At 41.3% G+C, this 24,246-nt stretch overlaps 1 protein-coding gene and 1 long non-coding RNA gene across 5 annotated transcripts in view; one reads left to right on the forward strand and one right to left on the reverse strand.

Moving 5' to 3' along the window:
* Positions 1–24,246, reverse strand: part of LOC135054806 (NACHT, LRR and PYD domains-containing protein 12-like) — a 613,159-nt gene that overhangs the window by 34,559 nt on the left and 554,354 nt on the right. For 3 of the 4 annotated variants that reach the window (XM_063958164.1, XM_063958165.1, XM_063958162.1), the window contains one exon: positions 5,329–7,833. In XM_063958164.1, the coding sequence (XP_063814234.1) occupies positions 7,689–7,833 (145 nt within the window). In that variant the 3' untranslated portion in view covers positions 5,329–7,688. Of the gene's footprint in view, positions 1–5,328; positions 7,834–24,246 lie in introns of those variants that run through there. The other variant, XM_063958163.1, reaches the window with a different exon arrangement.
* Positions 14,006–14,650, forward strand: LOC135057506 (uncharacterized). The gene is made up of 3 exons (XR_010244171.1): positions 14,006–14,143; positions 14,248–14,391; positions 14,496–14,650. It is a non-coding gene; the product is annotated as an uncharacterized LOC135057506 (long non-coding RNA).

The following is a 24,246-nucleotide window of genomic DNA, read 5'->3' on the forward strand; positions in this document are numbered from 1 at the left end:
ACAATGGAGATGGATGGATTGGATACTAGTATACAATTATGGACGGGCTGCCGAGTGCCGACACAGAGGTAGCCACAGCCGTGAACTACCGCACTGTACTGTGTCTGCTGCTAATATATAGACTGGTTGATAAAGAGATAGTATACTCGTAACTAGTATGTATGTATAAAGAAAGAAAAAAAAAACACGGTTAGGTGGTATATACAATTATGGACGGGCTGCCGAGTGCCGACACAGAGGTAGCCACAGCCATGAACTACCGCACTGTACTGTGTCTGCTGCTAATATATAGACTGGTTGATAAAGAGATAGTATACTCGTAACTAGTATGTATGTATAAAGAAAGAAAAAAAAACCACGGTTAGGTCACTGGTATATACAATTATGGACGGGCTGCCGAGTGCCGACACAGAGGTAGCCACAGCCGTGAACTACCGCACTGTACACTGGTTGATAAAGAGATAGTAGTATACTCGTAACAACTAGTATGACTGACTATGACGGTATAAAGAATGAAAAAAAAAACCACGGTTAGGTGGTATATATTATAATACAATTATGGATGGACGGACTGCCTGCCGAGTGCCGACACAGAGGTAGCCACAGCCGTGAACTACCGCACTGTACACTGGTTGATAAAGAGATAGTAGTATACTCGTAACAACTAGTATGACTGACTATGACGGTATAAAGAATGAAAAAAAAACCACGGTTAGGTGGTATATATTATAATACAATTATGGATGGACGGACTGCCTGCCGACTGCCGACACAGAGGTAGCCACAGCCGTGAACTACCGCACTGTACACTGGTTGATAAAGAGATAGTAGTATACTCGTAACAACTAGTATGACACTATGACGGTATAAAGAATGAAAAAAAAACCACGGTTAGGTGGTATATATTATAATACAATTATGGATGGACGGACTGCCTGCCGACTGCCGACACAGAGGTAGCCACAGCCGTGAACTACCGCACTGTACACTGGTTGATAAAGAGATAGTAGTATACTCGTAACAACTAGTATGACACTATGACGGTATAAAGAATGAAAAAAAAACCACGGTTAGGTGGTATATATTATAATAATACAATTATGGATGGACGGACTGCCTGCCGACTGCCGACACAGAGGTAGCCACAGCCGTGAACTACCGCACTGTACACTGGTTGATAAAGAGATAGTAGTATACTCGTAACAACTAGTATGACTATGACGACGGTATAAAGAAAGAAAAAAAAATACCACGGTTAGGTGGTATATAATTATACAATTATGGATGGACGGACTGCCTGCCGAGTGCCGACTGCCGACACAGAGGTAGCCACAGCCGTGAACTACCGCACTGTACTGTGTCTGCTGCTAATATAGACTGGTTGATAAAGAGATAGTATACAACAATATACTACTATACTGGTGGTCAGGCACTGGTCACCACTAGTCACACTGGCAGTGGCACTCCTGCAGCAAAAGTGTGCACTGTTTAATTTTAAATTAATATAATATTATGTACTCCTGGCTCCTGCTATAACAACCTGCAGTGCTCCCCAGTCTCCCCCACAATTATTATAAGCTTTTATACATTGATGTGCAGCACACTGGGCTGAGCTGAGTGCACACAGACTGAGTCACACTGTGTGACTGCTGTGTATCGTTTTTTTCAGGCAGAGAACGGATATAGCAGAGAACGGATATATTAAATAAAAGTTAACTTAACAACAACTGCACTGGTCACTGTGGTAAACTCTGTCTGCACAATCTCTCTCTCTCTCTCTCTCTTCTAATCTATTCTAATGGAGAGGACGCCAGCCACGTCCTCTCCCTATCAATCTCAATGCACGTGTGAAAATGGCGGCGACGCGCGGCTCCTTATATAGAATCCGAGTCTCGCGAGAATCCGACAGCATCATGATGACGTTCGGGCGCGCTCGGGTTAACCGAGCAAGGCGGGAAGATCCGAGTCGCTCGGACCCGTGAAAAAAAAAGTGAAGTTCGTGCGGGTTCGGATTCAAAGAAACCGAACCCGCTCATCTCTAGTGGAAAGGCTTTTGGTCAGTTAAGTGAAGCTCCTGCCTTGTGAGCTTTGGAAAGAGGCTGTTGCCAGGAGTCGAGAGATCCTGTCAGCCCGTTTGTCTGGAGACCTGGCTCTGCGGAGAGAGTCCAGTGACGCAGCCAAGCATAATGCTCCCACATGAGCTATCCTAGGTAACTGGCTTAAGTGTGCCAGCAGGAGCTGCGTGACTTTTCCAGTTTACCATACTCGTAAAAGGAGTGGATTCACACAAGCCACACGCCCGGGATCAGCAAGACAGACATCATTGCCCCTTCCAGGAACCAGTATCGACCAGCAGTCGCCAAACGCAAGTATTCACTGAGCTGGCTAGTGACTGTGTAGGGGCAGGAGTTTTTTTTGCTTTTGTGTGGTTCTCTCTCTTATATAATCTTAACTGTAATTGCTATTAATGCTAGCTGTATATATTGTACGAAGTGTGGTTATGGTTTATTATGGTATGTTTAGTATGTATAATATAAAGGTGGCGTAGTACCTTGCTATTGTGTGCTTACTGTGTGATCTCAGAACCCGGTAGTAGTGACCCCCGGGGCACCGTGCAAAGCTGTAAACGCTGCCTTTCTCAAGGCGGAGATGAGCGATAGGCGAGAATAACGCACACATGAACATATGTGAGGATATATATCTATACAAAATATTAATTGAGAATTCTACTGCTCATATGTAATTATGGATATTCTAAATAGCTGGCTAGTATTCATTAGGGTTTTTTTTTGTATTTTTAATCATGACGTGTCTTCTGATGTTTTGATAATATATAATGGAAAATTGCTTCACATATGCAATTTTTACTTTTTCTTGTCTGTGGTACATGAGAGAGTGCTGCCATTGATACATTTGTTCTATAGACAGCAGGAGATATCACACACTGGGGGATTATTCAGATGTGGTTGGAGCAAAGTACGAGATGCGGGAACGGGTCCTGTTACATGGGGTGCAGAATGGTAGCGGAATGTCTGTAATTTTTAAAAGGTGTTGTGGGGGAAGCAGCAGTGATAGCAACTCCATCCACATCTACATCAGGCCCACTGAAGTCTATAAGTGATGGGGCAAGAAAAGGCGAGCATTTAAAAAATACAAATCTGATGGGAATGAGTAGTAATTTCAGCACTATAAGGATTGTAACAAAATATGCAAAAAAGAAATAAGAGCGGCTTAAGCAGAAACTCAAAAACTAGTAGCAAATGAAAGCAAAGCGAATCCCAAAAATTCTTTAAATACATCAATAACAAGAGATTAAGGAAGGAGAGTATAGGCACTTTAAAAGACAAGTTGGAAGTCTTAATCAAAAATGATATTGACATAGCGGACAAACTACACGAGTTTTTTTCAACAGTATTTACAAGAGAGGACCAAATTCAGGGACTAGCACACAATCTCAATAAGGATAATATCCCACTGATAAGTGCTTGTTTAAGTGAGGAGGTAATCTGTGATCGATTAAAACATTTAAAGATTAATAAGTCACCGGGTCCCAAAGGGATTCACCCAAGGGTTCAAATGGAGCTTCACTCCGAACTTGCAAAACCACTATTTATGATCTTTAAAGATTCAGTTGTATCAGGTATGGTTCCCAAGGACTGGCGTACAGCGGAAGTAGTGCCTATATTCAAAAAGGGAAGTAAAGCTGAACCGGGTAATTATAGACCAGTTAGTCTTACATCAATAGTGGAGAAAGTATTGGAAGGTATTCTAAGGGATAGTATTCAGAAGTTCCTTGAAGCCAATAAGGTTATTAAAAGGAATCAACATGGATTTGTTAAGGACAGATCATGTCAAACCAACTTGCTTGGCTTTTATGAAACAGTAAGTGCGAACCTTGATCAGGGTAAGGAGGTAGATGTAATATTTTTAGACTTTGCCAAAGCTTTCGACACAGTACCACACATGCGACTTATCTATAAGCTACAAGAAATAGGGCTATGGAGCACAATATGCACTTGGGTTAAAAATTGGTTAGATAATAGGGAGCGTTGTGGTTAATGGATCATTTTCAAATTGGACTGAAGTACTAAGTGGTGTGCCACAAGGCTCTGTACTAGTACCACTACTGTTCAACATTTTCATTAACGACCTAACAGAAGGTCTAGAGAGCATGGTGTAAATTTTTGCAGACGATACCAAATTGTGTAAGATTATAAATACGGATGAGAATGCGGAGTCTCTTCAGAACGACTTAGGTAAACTAGAAACATGGACAGCCAAATGGAGAATGCGATTCAATACAGACAAGTGTAAGGTAATGCACTGTGGTAGCAAGAACAAAAATAACACCTACATATTAAATGTGGTAAAATTAGGGGATTCTGTACTGGCAAAGAAGGCTAATAAGTTATTAGCAAGCATAAACCGGGGAATTGATGCAAGGGACGAGAGTATTATACTCCCATTATATAAATCACTAGTGACTCCACATCTTTAATACTGTGTACAATTTTGGGCACCATACTACAAAAAGGACATCCTGGAGCTAGAAACGGTTCAGAGGCGGACGACCAAACTAATTAAGGGCATGGAGACGCTGGAATACGAGGAAAGGCTTGCAAGGCTAGGCATGTTTACACTGGAAAAGAGGAGACTAAAAGGGGACATGATCAACATCTGCAAATATATAAGGGGACAATACACAGAGCTTGCGCGGGACCTGTTTTTGGTAAGATCAGCACAGAGGACTCGTGCACACTCGCTTAGGTTAGAGGAGAGGAGATTCCGCACAATGCGGCGTAAAGGCTTTTTTACTGTAAGGACAATATGTGTTTGGAATTCCCTGCCTGAGGGAGTTGTAATGGCGGACTCAGTCAACACCTTTAAGAATGGGTTAGATAAATTCCTAATGGATAAGGATATACAGGGTTATGGTGCGTAATCGCGCACTATAGCTTCTATAGAAAGAGGGATAAAATGCAATGGCTGACATCAGAATCAGACAAAATTTTAGAACAAAATAATCCTGCATAGGATACCACAAATAGGTTGAACTCAATGGACAAATTGTCTTTTTTCAACCTTAGATACTATGTTACTATGTATGTGTTACAGTAGCAATATATATTATACAAGATATCACTCATATTATACCAGCAGTTACTGTATACATGTTGTACTGTGTCCCCACACTGTACAGCAAATACCCCTTTCTATACCATATTTATGTCTTACATTGATCACAAGAGTGATGGGTGTAATTACATGACATGATTACACAGCATTGTAGATTAGACTTATTAACTGAAGCTTCATTTTAATGTGGCAGCGGGCAGCGATCAACATTCACATTGTCTTTTTTCCTCAACATTTTTATTGTGTTTAAATCACGGGCACAGAAAGAAAAAAACAAGGTAAGGAGATGAAAAAGGGGGAGCAGGTTAAGCAAATAAAGGCATTGAAGGGTTAATCAATATCAAATAGTGAAGCATTATCACAGACTTGTAAAAATATTTACTATTAAAAACATAAAAAGAGGTGTAAAGATCTGCTAAGTCCTATACAGGAGAATCACAGGGTGATGTCTGATGGGAAATGTCCCTGTGTCATTACATCCATGTAATTAAAGAGAAGAGTGCCTCCATGTGGACCTCATGTCAGGGGCGCTTTAAGAGAGGAGGAGGCCGTGTTCAGCCTCCTCCATTCAGGTATCCTCCTCTCTGCCAGCAGTGCTGAGAGTCTGAGCACTAGAGATTTCTCTACTGCGCATGTGCAGATCTCCAGGAAAATGGTGAGGCGGCCATTTTCCCTGAGATTTCTCTACTGCGCATACACAGAACTCCATGAAAATGGCAACTGAGCCATTTTCACAGTGTTTTAACAGCGCTGCAGGTGCCGGCGCTGGACTACGGAGGGGTGAATATTTTTAAAATAGTTGCAGCGTGTGCGGTGGGGGCCCCCTCTGGACTCAGGGGCCCATGTGCACCCCACACACTGCACCCATTATAGAAATGCCAGCGCCTCATATATATACCCAAGGCAGATAGTGGGAAATCTGCTACTGACACCTTATACAGAGCAGCTATTTCCCAATGTACAAACTCTGGTGTAGCTAATTGAAATAAGCACATTCTAAATATGTCCAATGCTAAACGGATAAAGAAAGACAGAACACGCCCAGTGACAATAGCAACTAGTGGCAGATTTTACCTATGCAGCCCCCCAGTAAAATCTGCCACTTCACTGAGCTTAGCTGAGCCATTTGCAGCCACTATGTGACTGCACTGGCTCAATGGCTACTCTGTGACTGGCAGTGACTTTCTATTGGAAGTGCTACCTGCCAGTCACCCACAGTACAAGCAGTTCCATTGGAGGTGTTTAATCCTGGTTAGCAAAGAGCAGGCTTCCAGTAGGAAGCCACTCCCTGCCTGATAGTCAGCTCAATTTGGCTTCTATGGGTTGCAGCTGATGCAGCCCATAGAAAGGTTAGAGGTTTTGCGCATGCGCAGTCAAATTGCCGCTTGTGTGCATGCGCTTGTACCCGGCACCTGCCAGATGCATTGCACAGGGATCGGGAAACGGCTGGCCGGCTGCCTGCTTGGGCTTCTCTCTCCTCTCCTCTCCTCTGCAGCATGGGTAGCGGCAGTGGCAGCCCCCTTATCCAAAACAGGAGCTGCTTCTGGCAGTAACTATGGAAAATTGAAATACAGTATATCTCATAAGAGACCCAGCTGTAATGTCTACAAAAGAGCTACAGTAGATAACAATATTTGTGAGGTGACAGATCCTGCTCACATATACAGGCAACATATGAGCTTGAGGCTGAAAATGTTCAAGGGCCTGTATTGAGAAGGGGAAATCCTGTTACCAGTGCTATGTGGGTGTGGCCAGCGCCATGTGAGTGTGTACATCCCCTACAATATCAACCACATAGTCTCCCGAAACACGCAAAGGTATAAAAGTTGCATCATTTCATTAGGAAAATAGAAATACAATTGTACTTATGATTTATGAACAGGCGTGTGGCCAGCTGTTGGCAGTTGATTACATATTGTCATAATGATGGTTTTTTTTTTTAATGTTGAGGCCTAGACCTCCATCTGCCCCATTGTTAATCTGGTCCTACATATATAGCCACTCATACTTGCTGATATTCTGGCTGCCCCATGTGGGAGGGGGCAGCCAGGTTAGAACAGGAGTGGGTGTGGCACGGTGTCAGGGGGTGTGGTGGTGTAAATGACACGGCATAGGGTTGGAACTTTGGGGCGTGGACACGTGATTGCATAACTGTGGCCCCGTCCCCTGCAACACAATGCCGGGATTACCGGAATTGAGAGACAGGGGGCGGGGCCATGATGAAGTAATTCAGTGCAAATCGCATCATTTGAATCCCCCAGACTGCCCAATACAGACAGTGGCATGGGGTGTTGCTGGGAATTGTATGGAATGACAGCGCCCAGCTAGGAGACTTGACCACTCTACCAGGAGGCCGGGTGTGCCATCCGATTTTGAGGAGCCTCCCGGTCATTTCGGGAGAATAAACAAGTATGCCACGAACAATATACAAACCAAATGTATAGATACGGGTAATACATATCTCACATTCAGTGCAGGTAGAAATACAGTTTAAAATGTAACACATATAGTGGATGTAACTCCATAAACTTACACCAGAAGCTGCAGAGACCTTACACCCCCCGCCCCCCCCGAAGATTTATTACACCGCCCTGCAGCTTGTTCTTTGTCAGGTCCAGTCGGGTCAGAGAGCGGTTTGTGGTAATAACAGAGCGGAGATCATCACAGCAGGAGGAGGTCAGACCACACCACTGTAACCTGATGAGAGAGGAGAGATCTGCATTAGGTCATTTCTTATCATTTCCAGCCTCACACTCAGCATGATGTCATCACTGACAGAATAACACTGTGTAATATCTATACAATGCTGAGGTATATCAGAAATCAGGGATGGATTGGCCTGTAAAGTCACCAGGAAGTTTCCTGGGAGGCCAACTGGGCTGTGGTACTGAATGCCACATGTGGCCTCGTCCCTCACTCACCATTCTTTCTGACAAGCACTGGCAGCCCGCTGGCAGATCTCCGAGGCTTGCAGCTTGGTGGAGCTTCTGAAACCATGGGAATAGGCTGTTCTTTCACAGTACAGAGCTCAAGTTCCCAGCACCCAGGCACTGCAGAAATAAAGAACGTTCAGCAGAGCCACAGTGTCCGGCAGAGCCCATCCTAACCAATATGATGCCCTAGGCAAGATTTTGGCTGGTGCCCCCTAGCACCACCACTTGTTCCGCTTCTGACCCTGCACCCCTTTCCCAGCACCATCACCCCTCACACATAGCAGTTCTTATTTTGGTGTTCCTATCCCCTATATTTTAAATGGGAACAGTGCGCACATTCGGCACACAGCCCAAAAAGGGGCATGTTTTTGCTGGCAAGGGGCATGGCCACACAATAGTACCCCCAGTTCAAATTACGCCGCACAGTACTGCAACTTTATTCATATTTTATCATGCGCTAGTGTCCCTTATTCACATTACATCACACAGTAGTACCAATTTACCTTATAAACGTTACTCCTCACAGTAGTGCTCCTTATTCACATTACACAACACCATATTGCTCTTTATTCACATTAGACCACTCAGTAGTGCCCTTTCTATACGTTACGCCACACAGTAGAGCACCTTATACACATAATGCCGCACATTAGTAAAGCCTTTATACACATACCACACAGTAATGCCCCTAACACATAGGACACACATTATTAATGTCCTTATAAACATAATGCACGTTACACATTATTTCAACCTTTATTAATGCCCTTATACACATAATGCCCCTTACACATATGCCGAACACTATTGCACAACGAACCTACCCACACACAGCACTCACATGGCCGCTAACACTGTGACCTCTGCCTCTGCTTGGATACAGATGTGTCCTGATACATCTTGCCTCAATGCGCAGGAGATGCCTGGCATGAGTCAGCTGGAAGCTCTGCTAATGATTAAAATGATATGCAGCACGCCTATATACTGAGTGCGACTGTGGCTGTATCTGCATACAAAATGCTACAGGCAGAACATAGGCATGCCACATATAATTTTAATCAGCAGAAGCTGCTGGTGCCCCTAGGCATTTGCCTAGTTTGCCTATATCTAGGGCCGGCTCTGGTGTCCGGGAAGGTGTGAGAGAACTTCTGCACCAGCAATCATTGACAGATAGTAGTGAGGGGCTTGTTTCATCAAGCTAACCCAAACACAGGCTCCTCTTTCATCCCTTACAGCTGCAAACTCCACCCTCCCCATCTGTGGCACCCCCAACAGCATATACTGCTCTCCTGCTTTCTCTCACAGCTCCAAACCCCGCCATATGCAGCAAGCCCAGTCCCCTCCTCCCCTCCGACACACAAGCACTGCTTTCACTCCCCTCCCAGCTACAACCCCCACCCATCCACAGCACCAGCCAACCCCCATCATCCTCTGCACATGTTCCTTTTCCTGCTCACTCACTTTACAGCTCCTAACTACTCCTTATGTCACCCCTAACCCTCCCCCAGTGGTGCATGCAGGGAAGGGGGGGGGTTCCGAGCACCCAAACCCCCCCCCCCTCTCCTTTTTTTTTGCTGCATGAGTATTATTAATGGCTGTCTAGCATCCTCTGCAGCCTGCTGTCTTCCTGGTGGCACTTGAAGGTGCTTAATAAAAGTTTACTTTATTTTAATTATAGTACATACTGTATATATCCATGTGCATACATATATACACATGTATATACATACTAGAGATGTGCACCGGAAATTTTTCGGGTTTTGTGTTTTGGTTTTGGATTCGGTTCTGCGGCCGTGTTTTGGATTCGGACGCGTTTTGCCAAAACCTCCCTGAAATTTTTTTGTCGGATTCGGGTGTGTTTTGGATTCGGGTGTTTTTTTACAAAAAACCCTCAAAAACAGCTTAAATCATATAAGTTGGGGGTCATTTTGATACCATAGTATTATTAACCTCAATAACCATAATTTATACTCATTTTCAGTCTATTCTGAACACCTCACAATATTATTTTTAGTCCTAAAATTTGCACCGAGGTCGCTGGATGACTAAGCTAAGCGACACAAGTGGCTGACACAAACATCTGCCCCATCTAGGAGTGGCTATGTTTTTATTAGAAAAATTGCAACAACAAAACAAAGCAATCAACAAACACGAGAAAAAAATAATAATTTACATAAACAAGGTGATCCCAGCCAAAAGCCATACTTAAATAATATTGTCCAAAGTCTATAGTCTGACTACGATGGCATAATATATCAGATTAGTGTATGAAGAGGCAATGTCAAATAAACTCAAAAGTCCATAGCACTGGCAAGATTAATAATAGTTTGTCAAATAGACAGTCAATAGCAATATACAGACCAATATGTACAAAATCAAGCCTTAACACACAACAAAATCCAAACATAGAGAAAGTGAGGTGAGCTCTTAGTCGTATGTTAAAACCATAGCATAAAAAAACTATAACACAAAATCTACGGGGGGTGAAAGAAAAGAAAGCCAGAAGGATGGAAGGAAGGAAAGACTTCAGCAACCAACTCAAGGGGGTCTCAGATGGCGCCAAAGCCTGGACCAACTGACGGCATCCATCCTCCCTCGATCCATATCCATCATCCTCTTTACCTCGTGAAGAATGGTACTAACCACCTCAGTACAGGGAAGGACTAACCTTCTAAGGGAAACTAGACACCGTGCACTCCAAGTGTGGTACCTGACCGCTAAACTAACTAGATAAATGGTGACTAAATCAAATCTCCCAAACCTCTTTTTGAACGCCCCATACGCCCACTCAGGGTAACTAAGCCCCGAAAGGCACGGAAGGCGTAAGGCGGCTGAAACGGCTTTGTAAATTTTTACATTAAAGGGAAGTAGATAAAGACAACCTTTTTGTCAAACTTGACAGGTACCACACCCCCTTTCTCCTAGGCTCCACCCCCTTTTAATATTAAATGATAGTGTTTTATATCGCTTAATATTAAATTTTATATAAATTTATAGTGTTCGATATTAAACCGTATTAAAAATTGTTGCGTAACACCAGTCACAGAGTGTCACGCAACACCAGTCGCAGAATGTCACGCAACGCAGCGCGTCAAATCAGGCGGATGAAAGATGCATATTACACAGTGTTAAAACCAGGTAGTTACAGGCAGTCTTATTTCACTATTTTGATTAGGCTGTACACATTCAAACATCACACATTCCAGCAGTTTAAACATCAAGCTTGGTACACGTGGTACAGATTTAAAAAGCATGATGACAGGTCATTTTAAATGTCACAGAAGCCCTCAGAAGTACGATGTACAATTTGACCATGTCCATTTCTTAGACGCACGGGATCATCACACATGGCACTAATTTAAAAGGTCATTTTAAAATGTCACAGAAGCTCTCAGAAGTACGATGTGCAATTTGACCATGTCCATTTCTTAGACGCTCGGGTTCATCACAGGTCATTTTAAAATGTCACAGAAGCTCTCAGAAGTACGATGTACAATTTGACCATGACCATTTTCGATTGTTATCTCTGTAGAGAAACATTAGCACCACCTACAGGGTTATGTGTTGACTCAAATCGGATTTTTCCATCTTTTGGATTAATTACATACCATAATGAGATATCATGGTGATGGGGTCCTAAATCTAAGCACAGAATGCATTTATATTGCATGTGCGCCTTATACACACAACCTGAAAGTAATTTTAGACAATATTTTTTATAACTTTGTGCATTAAACAAATTGTGTCTACATTCACACAATTCATTTATGTTACATGTACACACAGCCTGAAAGTAATTTTAGCTACAAATCAGTAAGCCAGTGTATATTTATGGAATCATAAAATAATTTTGTATTCATGTACATTAGTTCATAAGAACTTCTGTATAATGCTTTTTATGAATTAATTTTATTATTAAATAATTTTATGAGCTTTTTATGAACCTCATATTCTACAGTATAAGATATACCCATTTGGAAGGACTTCCGTTCAATCTATACAAGTAGTTTAGACCACTCAGGAATTTTTTTTTTCTTTTTTTTTTCTTCTGTATATATAATATAAATGTATTTGGTATGCGTTTGATGCGCTGTGTATGACATTTAAGAACCAGCTAAAAGATTATATCTTTATTGTAACTGAAAAGAATTATCACAATTACTAAATTATAGACTAGAGTTTATATGTTTAAAAGTCCCGCCCCAGCAGATTGGAAATGTGGGACGGCATAGCACAGAGTGGTGGGGGCCATTTGGCTCACAGCCATGACTATAAGAACAGGACACATCACTGAAGTGCACTGAGAAGAAATTTCAACTGAAGCTGTACCGCTATACACACTTGAAGTCATAATGGTAAATATGATATTCTTTTTTATTATTATTAATATTATTATCATAATTATTATTATTATTATTATAATATTTATACATATTGCATTTTTTTTTTTTACAAATATGGCTCTGAAGGCTGTTTAAATATGTGGTCTCTATGCCGCAATATACACACTGTTACACGATTCTGCCCTGCCATTGCATCCTTTGTTTTTAGGCATACATGCATAATATGTTAATATTTCAAACCTATTGGACAGTTGCAAAGCGCAGTATGAACTCATATGTGTAATGCTACGTTTTTACTCCTTCTTTTTGTGGGGGTATACCCACATTGATGTTGCTGTTTAGCGATGCATTGTAACACATAGAACATATAGCTATGAATTAATGTGATTAAAGTGCAAACAAGTTGTATAAAATGTTAGGAAGCACCATTGGGATCCGCTTAGTATTGATTAAATTAATTAATTTTGTGTATGATAAAACGTGCAGGGTAGTTGATCATACGAGCACCAGGGTTTTCTTTTGGTTTTTAATTAATGTGACTGTCTGAAGGTTATTTAAATATGTGGTAATAGCGACATCTAGTGGTTCATTTTGGGAATGCGCCGACACAGTATTTCATCTAATTCGTTTGATAGATATTAATCGTCTCTCATTTTCATTATTGGTTCAGAGACAGACAATGCAGAACATCAACAGCAAAGACGCTTTCATGGTTAGAACCAGATCTTCTTCTGATGATGATGATGATGATGCTTTGCCAAGTTATCAAACGTCTCATGGTAAGCTATGTCTATAAATGACATTGACACGTTTTTATTTATATTTCAAGTTTAAATAGTATGAAATTATAGTCAAGGTCTACAATTTGTTCATTTTTAAAAGTTTAAATAGTATGAACGTACAACAGTCTGGATACATTGATAAGTAATTATTAAATAGTAATTATTAAATAATTATTATTTTCTCATTTTTATTTCCCCCGATTTGACAGTAATCACAAATACAGAGAATTTCGATTCGGTTGAAGATAGCCCATTTGGTTTAGATTTCAGCATTATACCCGATTTTACTAATATTTTGGAATTGGCGCCAGACTGTGAGTAACATGATATCTTTATTTATTTTTATTTATTTATTTTTTATTTATTTATTTATTTTTCCACGGCTAAAGAATTAAAAATAAACCTTGTACAGTTGTGCTGATTTGTTGTCAACTGTACACACTTTATATTCTCAGTAATGAATCGCTTTTTCATGTTATTCTAATTTTATACCGTATGTAATATTTATTTTTTCATTTTTTCACCGGCTAAAGATGCCACAAAAATGGATGATGCGACGGCTGACGGTATTCTACGGGATATATTGAACAAACCTGATTATTGTCACAACGCCTCTATACAGAACAGCAATGTTGTTGATGAGCAACCGTTTTTCCCACACGCGACAGGGGGTCGGGCTAAAACATTCGAATATAAAGCAGGTGTGTAATCAAGCACTGTTATATGGTATATTGTTATGCGGTGATTTAAATGCTGATTTACAGGCAGCGTTGTTTATATTTATTTTATAATATATGTATTACAGATGACGCTGTAGCAAGGCGATATGATCCTACGATACCAACAGCCCGTGATACAGTCGCGCAAATACACAGGCTTAGTACAAGCGGGAAAATATCAAAACGCACAACCGCAGCTGAAACGGAGAGCCATCAATTCGCAGCAGCAGGTGTGTAATCAAACACTGTTATATGGCATATTGTTATGCTGTGTTTTAAATGCTGATTTATAGGGAGCGTCGTTTATATTTATTTTATAATATATGTATTACAGATGACGCTGTAGCAAGGCGATATGATCCTACGATACCAACAGCCCGTGATACAGTCGCGCAAATACACAGGCTTAGTACAAGCGGGAAAATATCAAAACGCACAACCGCAGCTGAAACGGAGAGCCATCAATTCGCAGCAGCAGGTGTGTAATCAAACACTGTTATATGGCATATTGTTATGCTGTGTTTTAAATGCTGATTTATAGGGAGCGGTGTTTATATTTATTTTATAATATATGTATTACAGATGACGCTGTAGCAAGGCGATATGATCCTACGATACCAACAGTCAGTGATACAGTCGCGCAAATACACAGGCTTAGTACAAGCGGGAAAATATCAAAACGCACAACCGCCGCTGAAACGGAAAGCCATCAATTCGCAGCAGCAGGTGTGTAATCAAACACTGTTATATGGTATATTGTTATGCGGTGATTTAAATACTGATTTACAGGCAGAGGCGTTTATATTTATTTTATAATATATGTATTACAGATGACGCTGTAGCAAGACGATATGCTCCTTTGATACCAACAGGCCGTGATACAGTCGCGCAAATACACAGGCCTAGTACAAGCGGGAAAATATCAAAACGCACAACCGCCGCTGAAGCGGAGAACCATCAATTCGTAACGCCGGCAATTGTACATAAGGACGTTGCTAGGTCATCAGTTATGGCGGTGCATAACGGTTGTATCAACCCGAACAAACGAAAGCCTGCTCGACCAAGAACGAATGAGAGAAGTCATAATTCAGCATTTACAGATCTGAAAAGAAAATTGTCATATTCCGAAAATGATAAGCCGCAACGGAGAAGGATCGCGTTACAAACTGTATCATGCGTAAGTAATGATGTTGCTGTAACATCAAAACACACAGCGTTTAACACTGCAGACCGGGATGTCGCTGGTAATACAAAGACTGTAAAGGTTAAGAGGGCATCGCGTCTCTCAAGAAGTAATGTTAAGCAATTGTCGCAATCAGCTGTAATCACAATTCCAGATACACAGGTTTGTTCTGAAACAGAAACAAGGCACATAGCAGGCATTGGTTTGTTATCAAATATTGACTCAAGAAGTAATGTTAAGCAATTGTCGCAATCCGATGTCATTACTATTACCGATACACAGGATTGCTCTGAAACAGAAACAAGACACATAGCTGGTAATCCTGTGATATCAGATATTGATGACATAAATGGGCAAGAGCTTATTACAAACTGTGTAGAGTCAACGACACAAGATCCGCAGAATAGTTCTGATGAAGTATTATCAGCCGTTGCAGGAATACCTGGTAATACTACAACGGTTGATTGTGTAACATCAATGCCCAATATTTTTACAACGACAGCCCTGGTAAACGCATCGGCTGATGCTTGTGTACCGGCGCGAGGGCTAGCGCCCGACATAGTTGATGAATGTCAAAATTCAGAACAATTAGGCCAAGACGCTGAAATACAATTTTACGCGTTGTTGGGTAAGATACGGGAAGATGTTGAGAACATGGGCGTAAAAGCCGGATATTTGTTAAAACACATTAAAGGTGTGTGCCACGGTAGTAAATGTAAACAAGACATTGTTAAAGAAGTTGTTGAGACGTATATGAATGTCATGTCAAAATACATAGATCGGTCGGTTAAGACAACTGAATTTATTAAAGCCAACATACATCATTTTGCAGAAATAAATGAAACTGAGCCGTGACTAGGCATGCTAGGCAATGGTTTGAAACGTGTTTTAAATTTAAATGCCTGTAAAAAAAAACCACGAATTAAACCTTGTTTAACATACAAGATCTCACAGTTATTCCGACGCGCAAAGGTGAAACAGGCTGTAACAACATTAACCAGATCGAGAAAGCGCAAGCGGCACAGGGAACATGCGGTAGGTGGTCAATTGAGAAAGCGCAAGCGGCACAGGGAACATGTGGTAGGCAGTCAGCACAGTGCGAGGCATGTAGATTTAGATCAATCCCCACCCCATGCATTACCGAATGACGAATCACAGGCTGACAATATTGAGCGCAATGCAAGCCCCATATATGATGATGCAGGCAGTGTTGAGTCACCCGGTAATGACGAAGGTCGGCAACATGTATACTTAGAAGCAATTAACCGCTATGAACGACAACGACCGAATTTCAGAGCCGTTGAGTACCACAATCACTATCGGTTTGTTAATTTGGACAGGGTTACATCATTTGTAGAGGGGGTGCGAGCCATTCATACTGCGATACAGACCATGCTCGATGGCGTCCTCGCAGGTGCGGATCCTGCCGACCGTGTTCAGCTTAGATTGGAGGGTGGTGGGTTACACAATGCCATATATTCGCATCGTAAGCCGCAAGAAACATTAGACACTGCCAGTTTTTTGAATCAGATTACAAACACGCTTCAAAGTAACGCTGAATTCTTATTATCCACAGGCTTAAGATTTGTGATCAGTATTTTTAGGAACAGGGCAGGGTCTGGCTTGACTGGGAGGAGTTTACAACGCCTGCCCCAAAGTTTAATAATAAATAAGAGAAAGAGATACCTCTATGACTACAGAAGCATAGGTAATAACCTGTGTTTGGCCGCTAGCGTCTGTAAACTTCTGGATAAAGGTAACAATGCCGATGACCATGTAATACAGGAGAGAGCGATCCAACTACATAAAGCTTTGAATCTTCCGCTTGATAAAGCGGTCAGCTTTAGCGCTGTTGCAATTTTTGAAAATTATTTAAACGCATCTATCAATATCCTCTATTATAATCAAGGGGATTGGAAATATTACTGTACGGACAAACGTTACAAAGACACACTGTTTGTGTTATATCACGATTGTCACTTTTATGGGATACTCGATATCAAAGCGTTTCTTGGAGCCCGATATTATTGCGTCCGTTGTCATAGCGCTTACCATCATAGAAATAATAACGATTGTCTTTTCTTTTGTAAGGCTTGTCACAGGCCGGCTTGTATTGACGACGGTGTGACGGCGTTAAGGTGTTCGGTGTGTAGGGTATTTTGTCGATCAAACGAGTGTTTAGAGCAACACAAAGCTTTAGCTCTTGATCACAAAATATCCTGTCTTGAACATGTATATTGTGACAAGTGTTGTCTCTACAGGCGAACAGATCATAACTGCCGAGGCCTAAAGTGTCCCATTTGTAAGGTATTCGTTGATGGGTTTTCGAACCATTTGTGCTATATACAAACCATCAAGTCGGAAGAGCCCACAAAGAAATACATCTTTTATGATTTTGAGTGTATGCAGGAGACGGGTGTGCACATACCAAACTACTGTTATGCTTTAACATTAACGGGGGAGAAAGACTGGGAGTTTAAGGGTGTTGCGTGTATCGAAGACTTTGTAAAGACGTTCATGAAACCAAAATTTGCGCATTACACATTCATAGCCCATAATGCGGGTCGCTATGATGCGTATTTTGTGCTGCGCCAGCTGATTAAGGAGAAATTAAAGATGGAATTATTATCTAGAGGCGGCAACATAATGTGCATCACGGTAAAAGATTTGAAGATAAGATTTATCGACTCTTTACATTTTTTACCCATGCGGCTTAGCAAGTTACCAAAGGCGATGGGATTTGACGGTACCAAAGGTTATTTCCCACATTTTTTTAACACAGCTGATAACCAAAATTACATAGGAGCTATGCCGTCAATAGAGTATTTTGGTCCACAATACATGATGCCTGATGAATTATCTGAGTTTACAGCTTGGTATAAACAGTGTGTACACATACCGTTTAACTTTCAAAAAGAGCTCGTACGATATTGTAAAGACGATGTGAAAATATTACAAAAAGCTTGTGATGCTTTCAGATCTGCTGTTATAGCCATGACAGAACAGGAGTTTCTAATAACAAAGAAAAAAAAAAAGGTTGTGGTTAAACGTCACATCGAGGCTTTTCAATTAGTTACGTTGGCGAGCGTATGCATGACCATGTACCGGTGTAAATTTTTACAGGAAAAGACACTGGCGCTTGTACCGGGTGATAACTATCACAAGACGCAGAAGCGTTACTCAACGCCCGCCATACAGTGGTTAATGTACATAGAACACAAAGAAGGGATGAGTATAAGACACGCTTTACAAGGGGGTGAGAAGAAAGTTGGTAAATACAGCCTGGATGGTTATGCCGTGATTAACGGAACACCCACTGCATTTGAATTCCAAGGTTGTTTTTATCACGGCTGTGGTGCTTGTTACAACGCCGATGATAAAAACAAACTGACTAAAACGACCTACGGTCAATTACACCACAAGACGCAGGTAAAGTTGCACTACCTTAAACGTTGTGGATTTCAGATACGTGAAATCTGGGGCTGTGAATGGAAGTCTATGCTAGATTCTGATGCGGATCTACAGGCTTTTCTGAAGGGTAAAGAATTACCCGAACCCTTGGAGCCACGTGATGCTCTTTATGGCGGGCGCACAAACGCCATAAAGCTGTATCACAAAACAGGCTGTGATGAAAAAATACACTATTTTGATTTCACCAGCCTCTATCCGTATGTTAATAAAACCAAAACGTATCCTATACAGCACCCACGCATTATTTATAAGGACTTTGGTGATGTCACAAAGTATTTCGGTTTTGCCAGGGTTAAAGTTTACCCACCTCGTGGCCTATTCTTTCCGGTTCTGCCGGTTAAAATGGGCGGCAAGTTAATGTTTCCATTATGTCGCACATGCGCTGAGTCTGGACAGACTGAGCCGTGCGTTCATGATTCAGAAAAACGTGCGCTCATCGGTACATGGTGTACCGTGGAACTAAACTTGGCTGTAGAAATGGGGTACAAGGTATGTAAAATCTATGAGGTGTGGCATTTTGATGAGAGATCTGACAAATTGTTTTCAGGCTACATTAAAACGCACCTCAGGGATAAACAAGAGGCCTCTGGTTATCCCGAATGGTGTACAGACGCCGAGAAACGCCAAGAGTATATAGACGCCTATCAAAAAAATGAAGGCGTGTCTTTACGACCCGAACACATAGAAATCAACCCCGCTAAAAGACAAATTTCAAAATTGTTTTTAAATTCCTTATGGGGTAAATTTGGTCAACGTAGCAACATGCCCAATACGTGTCTAGTGACCGATCCCGACAAACTTTTTGAATACGCGTTCTTACCGTACTATGACGTGTCCGCTTTGGATTTTATTGACGATGATACAGTTATGGTAAATTGGAAGTATGCCAAAGATCATTACACCAGGGGTGCAATTTCAAATGTAACTATAGCCATCTTTACAACGGCTTATGCACGTGTTGAACTGTACAAACTACTGTATAGATTACAAGATAGATGTCTTTATCACGACACAGACTCTGTGATTTTTGTCAGTAGACCCGGTGACTGGAGCCCGCCATTGGGTGATTATTTAGGCGAGTTGACCAGCGAACTACCCACAGGCACCCATATAACAGAATTTGTCTCAGCCGGTCCCAAGTCATACGGCTATCGACTAAACAACGGAAAGACCTGTTTAAAAGTTAAAGGTATAACGCTCAATGTTGATAATGCGCAGCACGTTAACTTTGACAGCCTGAAAGAACTGGTCTTAGATTATCCTTTAAACCCCGAAGGCGATGACCAGAAAAAGGTTGTGATCCGTCAACCCGGTATAGTACGTGTGAAAAAGTGCTGGCAGATAGAGACGCGTACTTTGCAGAAGATGCAAAGGTGTGTTTATACTAAACGGTCTCTTACGGACAACTTCACAACACTGCCGTTCGGCTATTAAGATGGACACCAGATTTCAACACCCTTTCTCATGTATTTTAGCGGGGCCGTCCAATTCGGGTAAAAGTTATTTTGTCAAAACGCTGTTGCAACACGCTGCAACACATATGACTCATGTACCTGATAATGTTGTTTGGTTTTACACCTGTTGGCAACCTATATATGACCAACTTCTGCGTGATTACCCCGGTACGCGCTTTATAGAGGGGTTACCAGAGTCTTTTAGCGATGATCAACTTTTTCCCCCTGATAAGATTAATTTAACAGTGATTGATGATTTGATGGACGCGGCAAGTAATAATTCTGAGGTTGAGAAGGCTTTCACAAAGTATGTACATCATCGTAATCTCAGTATCCTGTACCTTGTCCAAAACATATTTTGTCAAGGTAAAAAGAGCAGAACTATACATTTAAACACAAAATATATGGTCCTGTTCAAAAACCCCAGGGATAAAATGCAGGTGGGCATTCTGGCTAGACAAATGTACCCATCGAAACATCGTTTTTTTCTCGAATCCTATGATTCCGCGACGGCGGCCCCTTATGGGTATTTGCTGGTTGATTTAAGAAACAACGCTCTTGACGATTATCGTTTACGAAGCGGCTTATTCCCACCAGACACGCCTGTCGCTTTTGTCATTAAGAAGCGTGGTTCTATAAAGCTATAACAGTACAACCTTTAGTCATTTGTTGTCATTCTAACAACGGTGAACATGTCGGGGCGGATAAGACGTAATTGGGTGCTTTTAAAAACGTTAATTAAAGCAACACCATTCCAAAGAAATGCTATTTTATCCAACGCTTCAAACGATTTAGTCACAGCTATTTGTGAGATAGCGCTCAACACGCTTAAAGGTAAAATACCGCTGTCTCAACGCCAGTTGAACTACCTGAAAAAGAAGCGAGCGCTTATAAAATCACTTTGTAATAAGAAATGTGCCATTGGAAAAAAGAAGAGGTTGGTTAAACAGTCGGGTGGTTTTATCGGTTCGCTGCTTGGTTTTGCTATACCACTAATTACAGGACTATTGTCTAATCGTTGATGGAGTACGCTGAGAAAATGTATCTGGTACCTCAGAATCAGATAGACCGTTTACATAATAAACCGAACAGCGACGACATACGTAAAACAGCAACGCATGGTCTAGATGTAGAGATCGTGAAAATACTACAGAATAATGATTTATCAGAATATGAAAAAGCAAAGCGATATACAATGTTGTTGCAGAGATACCTGGTGTTGAGTAAACAGGCTGATAGTGAAATGTCAACTTTAGCTCTTTTATCACCCGTTGCAAAATCTGTTGATGAATCAAATAATACGACACAGCCTATTGCCCCCGATGCTGTTTATCATGAGCTTTTGAGCGGTGTTAATGACCGGTATAAGAAAAACTGTGAAATACTATTGAGTAAAATGACACGCTCTAAACACATCACAGACTGGAACAGTAAAGGGGAGTTTCTGTACAAAGGCGTCACTGTGCCTGGTTCCAACATGTTAGATTTAATAAGAAGCATCACGCAAAGTAACGGTGTGTCGATCCGTAATATACCGAATGGTTGGCCTGAATTTATGCGGGCAATGTCTGAATTGAATATTCCCTCAACCGTCATAGCCAATGCGGGGAATAGAATGTGTTTAGAACGATTAAAAGCTGAGAAGCAGGATGACTCTGATGGCGCTGTGACATCGCCCATGTCGTTACAAACCCTTAACAAAGGTCGACTAAATGTTTTAAGTCCCCCAGGTTTAACAACACCGCACGGTTACTTACTGCCTAGGAAAAGATCCGTAAATCTATTTCAGGATTCACAGTGGCTGAAACTATAACATATAACTAATTTATATTATTTTTATACACTGTATTTTGTGTTGGTATTTTGCGCCACAATGTTTAACTTATGTCAATAATATTTTATGTAATGTTTTAAATGCTTCTTTACCGTGTTATATATATATATATATATATATATATATACATATATCAATAAAATATGCTTATGCTTTATAAAACAACGTTTTGTTCTTTGTTTCTATTGCTGTAAACGGAAGAAATTTCAAGCACACGATATAAAGTTTAATAAACAACGTTGTTTATTAGAAAAACATCATAGATATGATGCGTTGTACATAAAACGTATCAAACAGAATGTTGATTACAAGTTACACAAACAATACAACGTTGTGCGTAACACGCTTCACACACAGCGTTGTGCGTGAAACGTTTTATGTACAACGTGTCATAGTTATGACACGTTGTACATAAAACGCTTCACGCACAGCGTTGGTTACAAGTTACACAATTCTGTATATATCTATATGCATAATGACTCAGACAATGGCTTCTTGGGAGTCGTCTTACAAAATTTGAAACAAAACAATCATTACGTTTTGTGTCATCACTAAAACGGGCCAGTACATCCACATATTTGTATTTTTTACACATGTAAAATATAAAGTATATGCAATATTGACCGCAAACGGTACTGTTAAAATTTTGCAACTGTATATTTTGGTGATAAACACTTTTTGAATTCAAGTTTAAAAAATGTATTATTGCCTTTGGGAATAGGGGGCTGTCAGGGGCTAACCCGTAAGAATCAAAAAAGTAACATTCACGTTGTTCGTTAAAATAAGCAGCCAACCAGTGCTCACCCGGCTGCCCGCTGCTATGCGTATTGATTACAAACGCGCAGGGATATTGCGACAGTTTACTGACCGGTAACATATCGCACGGATACGTTCCTTTAAAAACATGCCTTGTGCTTTGCACGGCATACAGAATACAGTTTATCTGTAATGTGTTCATTTTTTCAGCAGCGTAGTGTTAGTTTATTTCATTTATAGATAATCGTACAGCACATCGCGCCTTTGATTAATCTCGATGATGTTATCAAATAGAGCGTATATTATCACATTGACTGTCCGGTCCAACGCTTCTGCAAAGCGGAATTCGGCACGTAGATTGCCTGTTCTTATCAGGGAAAGGTGTTCTCCACACTCCTGTTCTGGTGAAAGGTCAAAAGCAAATAGCGTGTAGCCCCTGAGGTACTCTTCGCGGTCAATCAGTATACCATTGTCAGATTTCTGCTTATTTGTGATCTGTATGAGTGACATATACTCTCTTACAGCATTACCGCTTTCAAAGTCGGGTTGAAATGGCTTGGCGGGGTGCGGCGTTCCATCCAGATAAAGGGACGCAAAACTTACATTTTTATGTTCAAAACACAGGGGGTTCCGGTTATGGATTCCTGAAAATGATTCGTTATCCACGAAACCGGCTATAACTGTTTTCGGCACTTGTCCTAAAAATAAATTTTCTAGATTAAATACTCTACTGCCTGTTGGTACGCTGTAGATTTTCATCCCAACGCGGTCAATCGCGTATTTCGCGTTACCGTTTAACAGAGCCTGCGCGTGCCCAATCCGCACGGCCGGTGAGACCTGAACTCTTTTCACGAACAGGGATGCAGCTGTGATCTGTATTTTAAAGGCATCCGCCTCAGACGACATTAAGCAGAATGCGTCTTTGTTTCTGGTTAGTTTAATCTTCAGATCAACGGCGTTTAAAATTAGTTTATGTTGATGGAAAAGGTCGCAGTGAAGCGGGCCTAGCAGTTCAACAGTGCGACTCTGCGCTGTTGCGCCTGCTCGTTTTTTGAATCCCGTATTCGGGCCGTCCAGCGCCGTGTTGTTAAATTCACCATCCACATCTTTGTAAAATAGTCCTGTTGTGTGTTTTGTTGACAATGCGTCCGAGCTGTAATTTAATATAGTCTCAATGTACGCGCGGTATGCGTAAAGATTGTTGGATTGTGATATGAGCCTGTCGCCCAAAGTTACATCCACTTGGTTGAATAAAGTCGCTATTGGGTAATTAATAAGCGCGACCCGCGCACCTTGCGGTATCGGCGTGTTATCGGTTCGTACGATCTTACATGTCACGTACAACAGCGTATTGTTCAGATCGTAGTAGTGTTCACCGCTGGCTGCTATATAAAATTCAAGCGGAGCTGTGTCGGATAACGCCGCTAAAGGTTGAACTTCGACGTATAGACTTTTCTCTATGCTAGTTTGTGTCGGGGGCACGTCAAAAAGATCCAGCTCTGTTTTTGCACATTCAACGGATTCGTGGTGTATGAAAGACATGTTTAAAAAATATCACCAACGGCACTCTTCGGCTTTCTCTTCTTCTTTGAGTTGCGTCGTCTCTGTTTTTTATTTAAAAAGGGTATGTCCCAA

This window comes from Pseudophryne corroboree, chromosome 3 (assembly GCF_028390025.1).
Source record: "Pseudophryne corroboree isolate aPseCor3 chromosome 3, aPseCor3.hap2, whole genome shotgun sequence".
Classification (NCBI taxonomy): Eukaryota; Metazoa; Chordata; class Amphibia; order Anura; family Myobatrachidae; genus Pseudophryne; species Pseudophryne corroboree.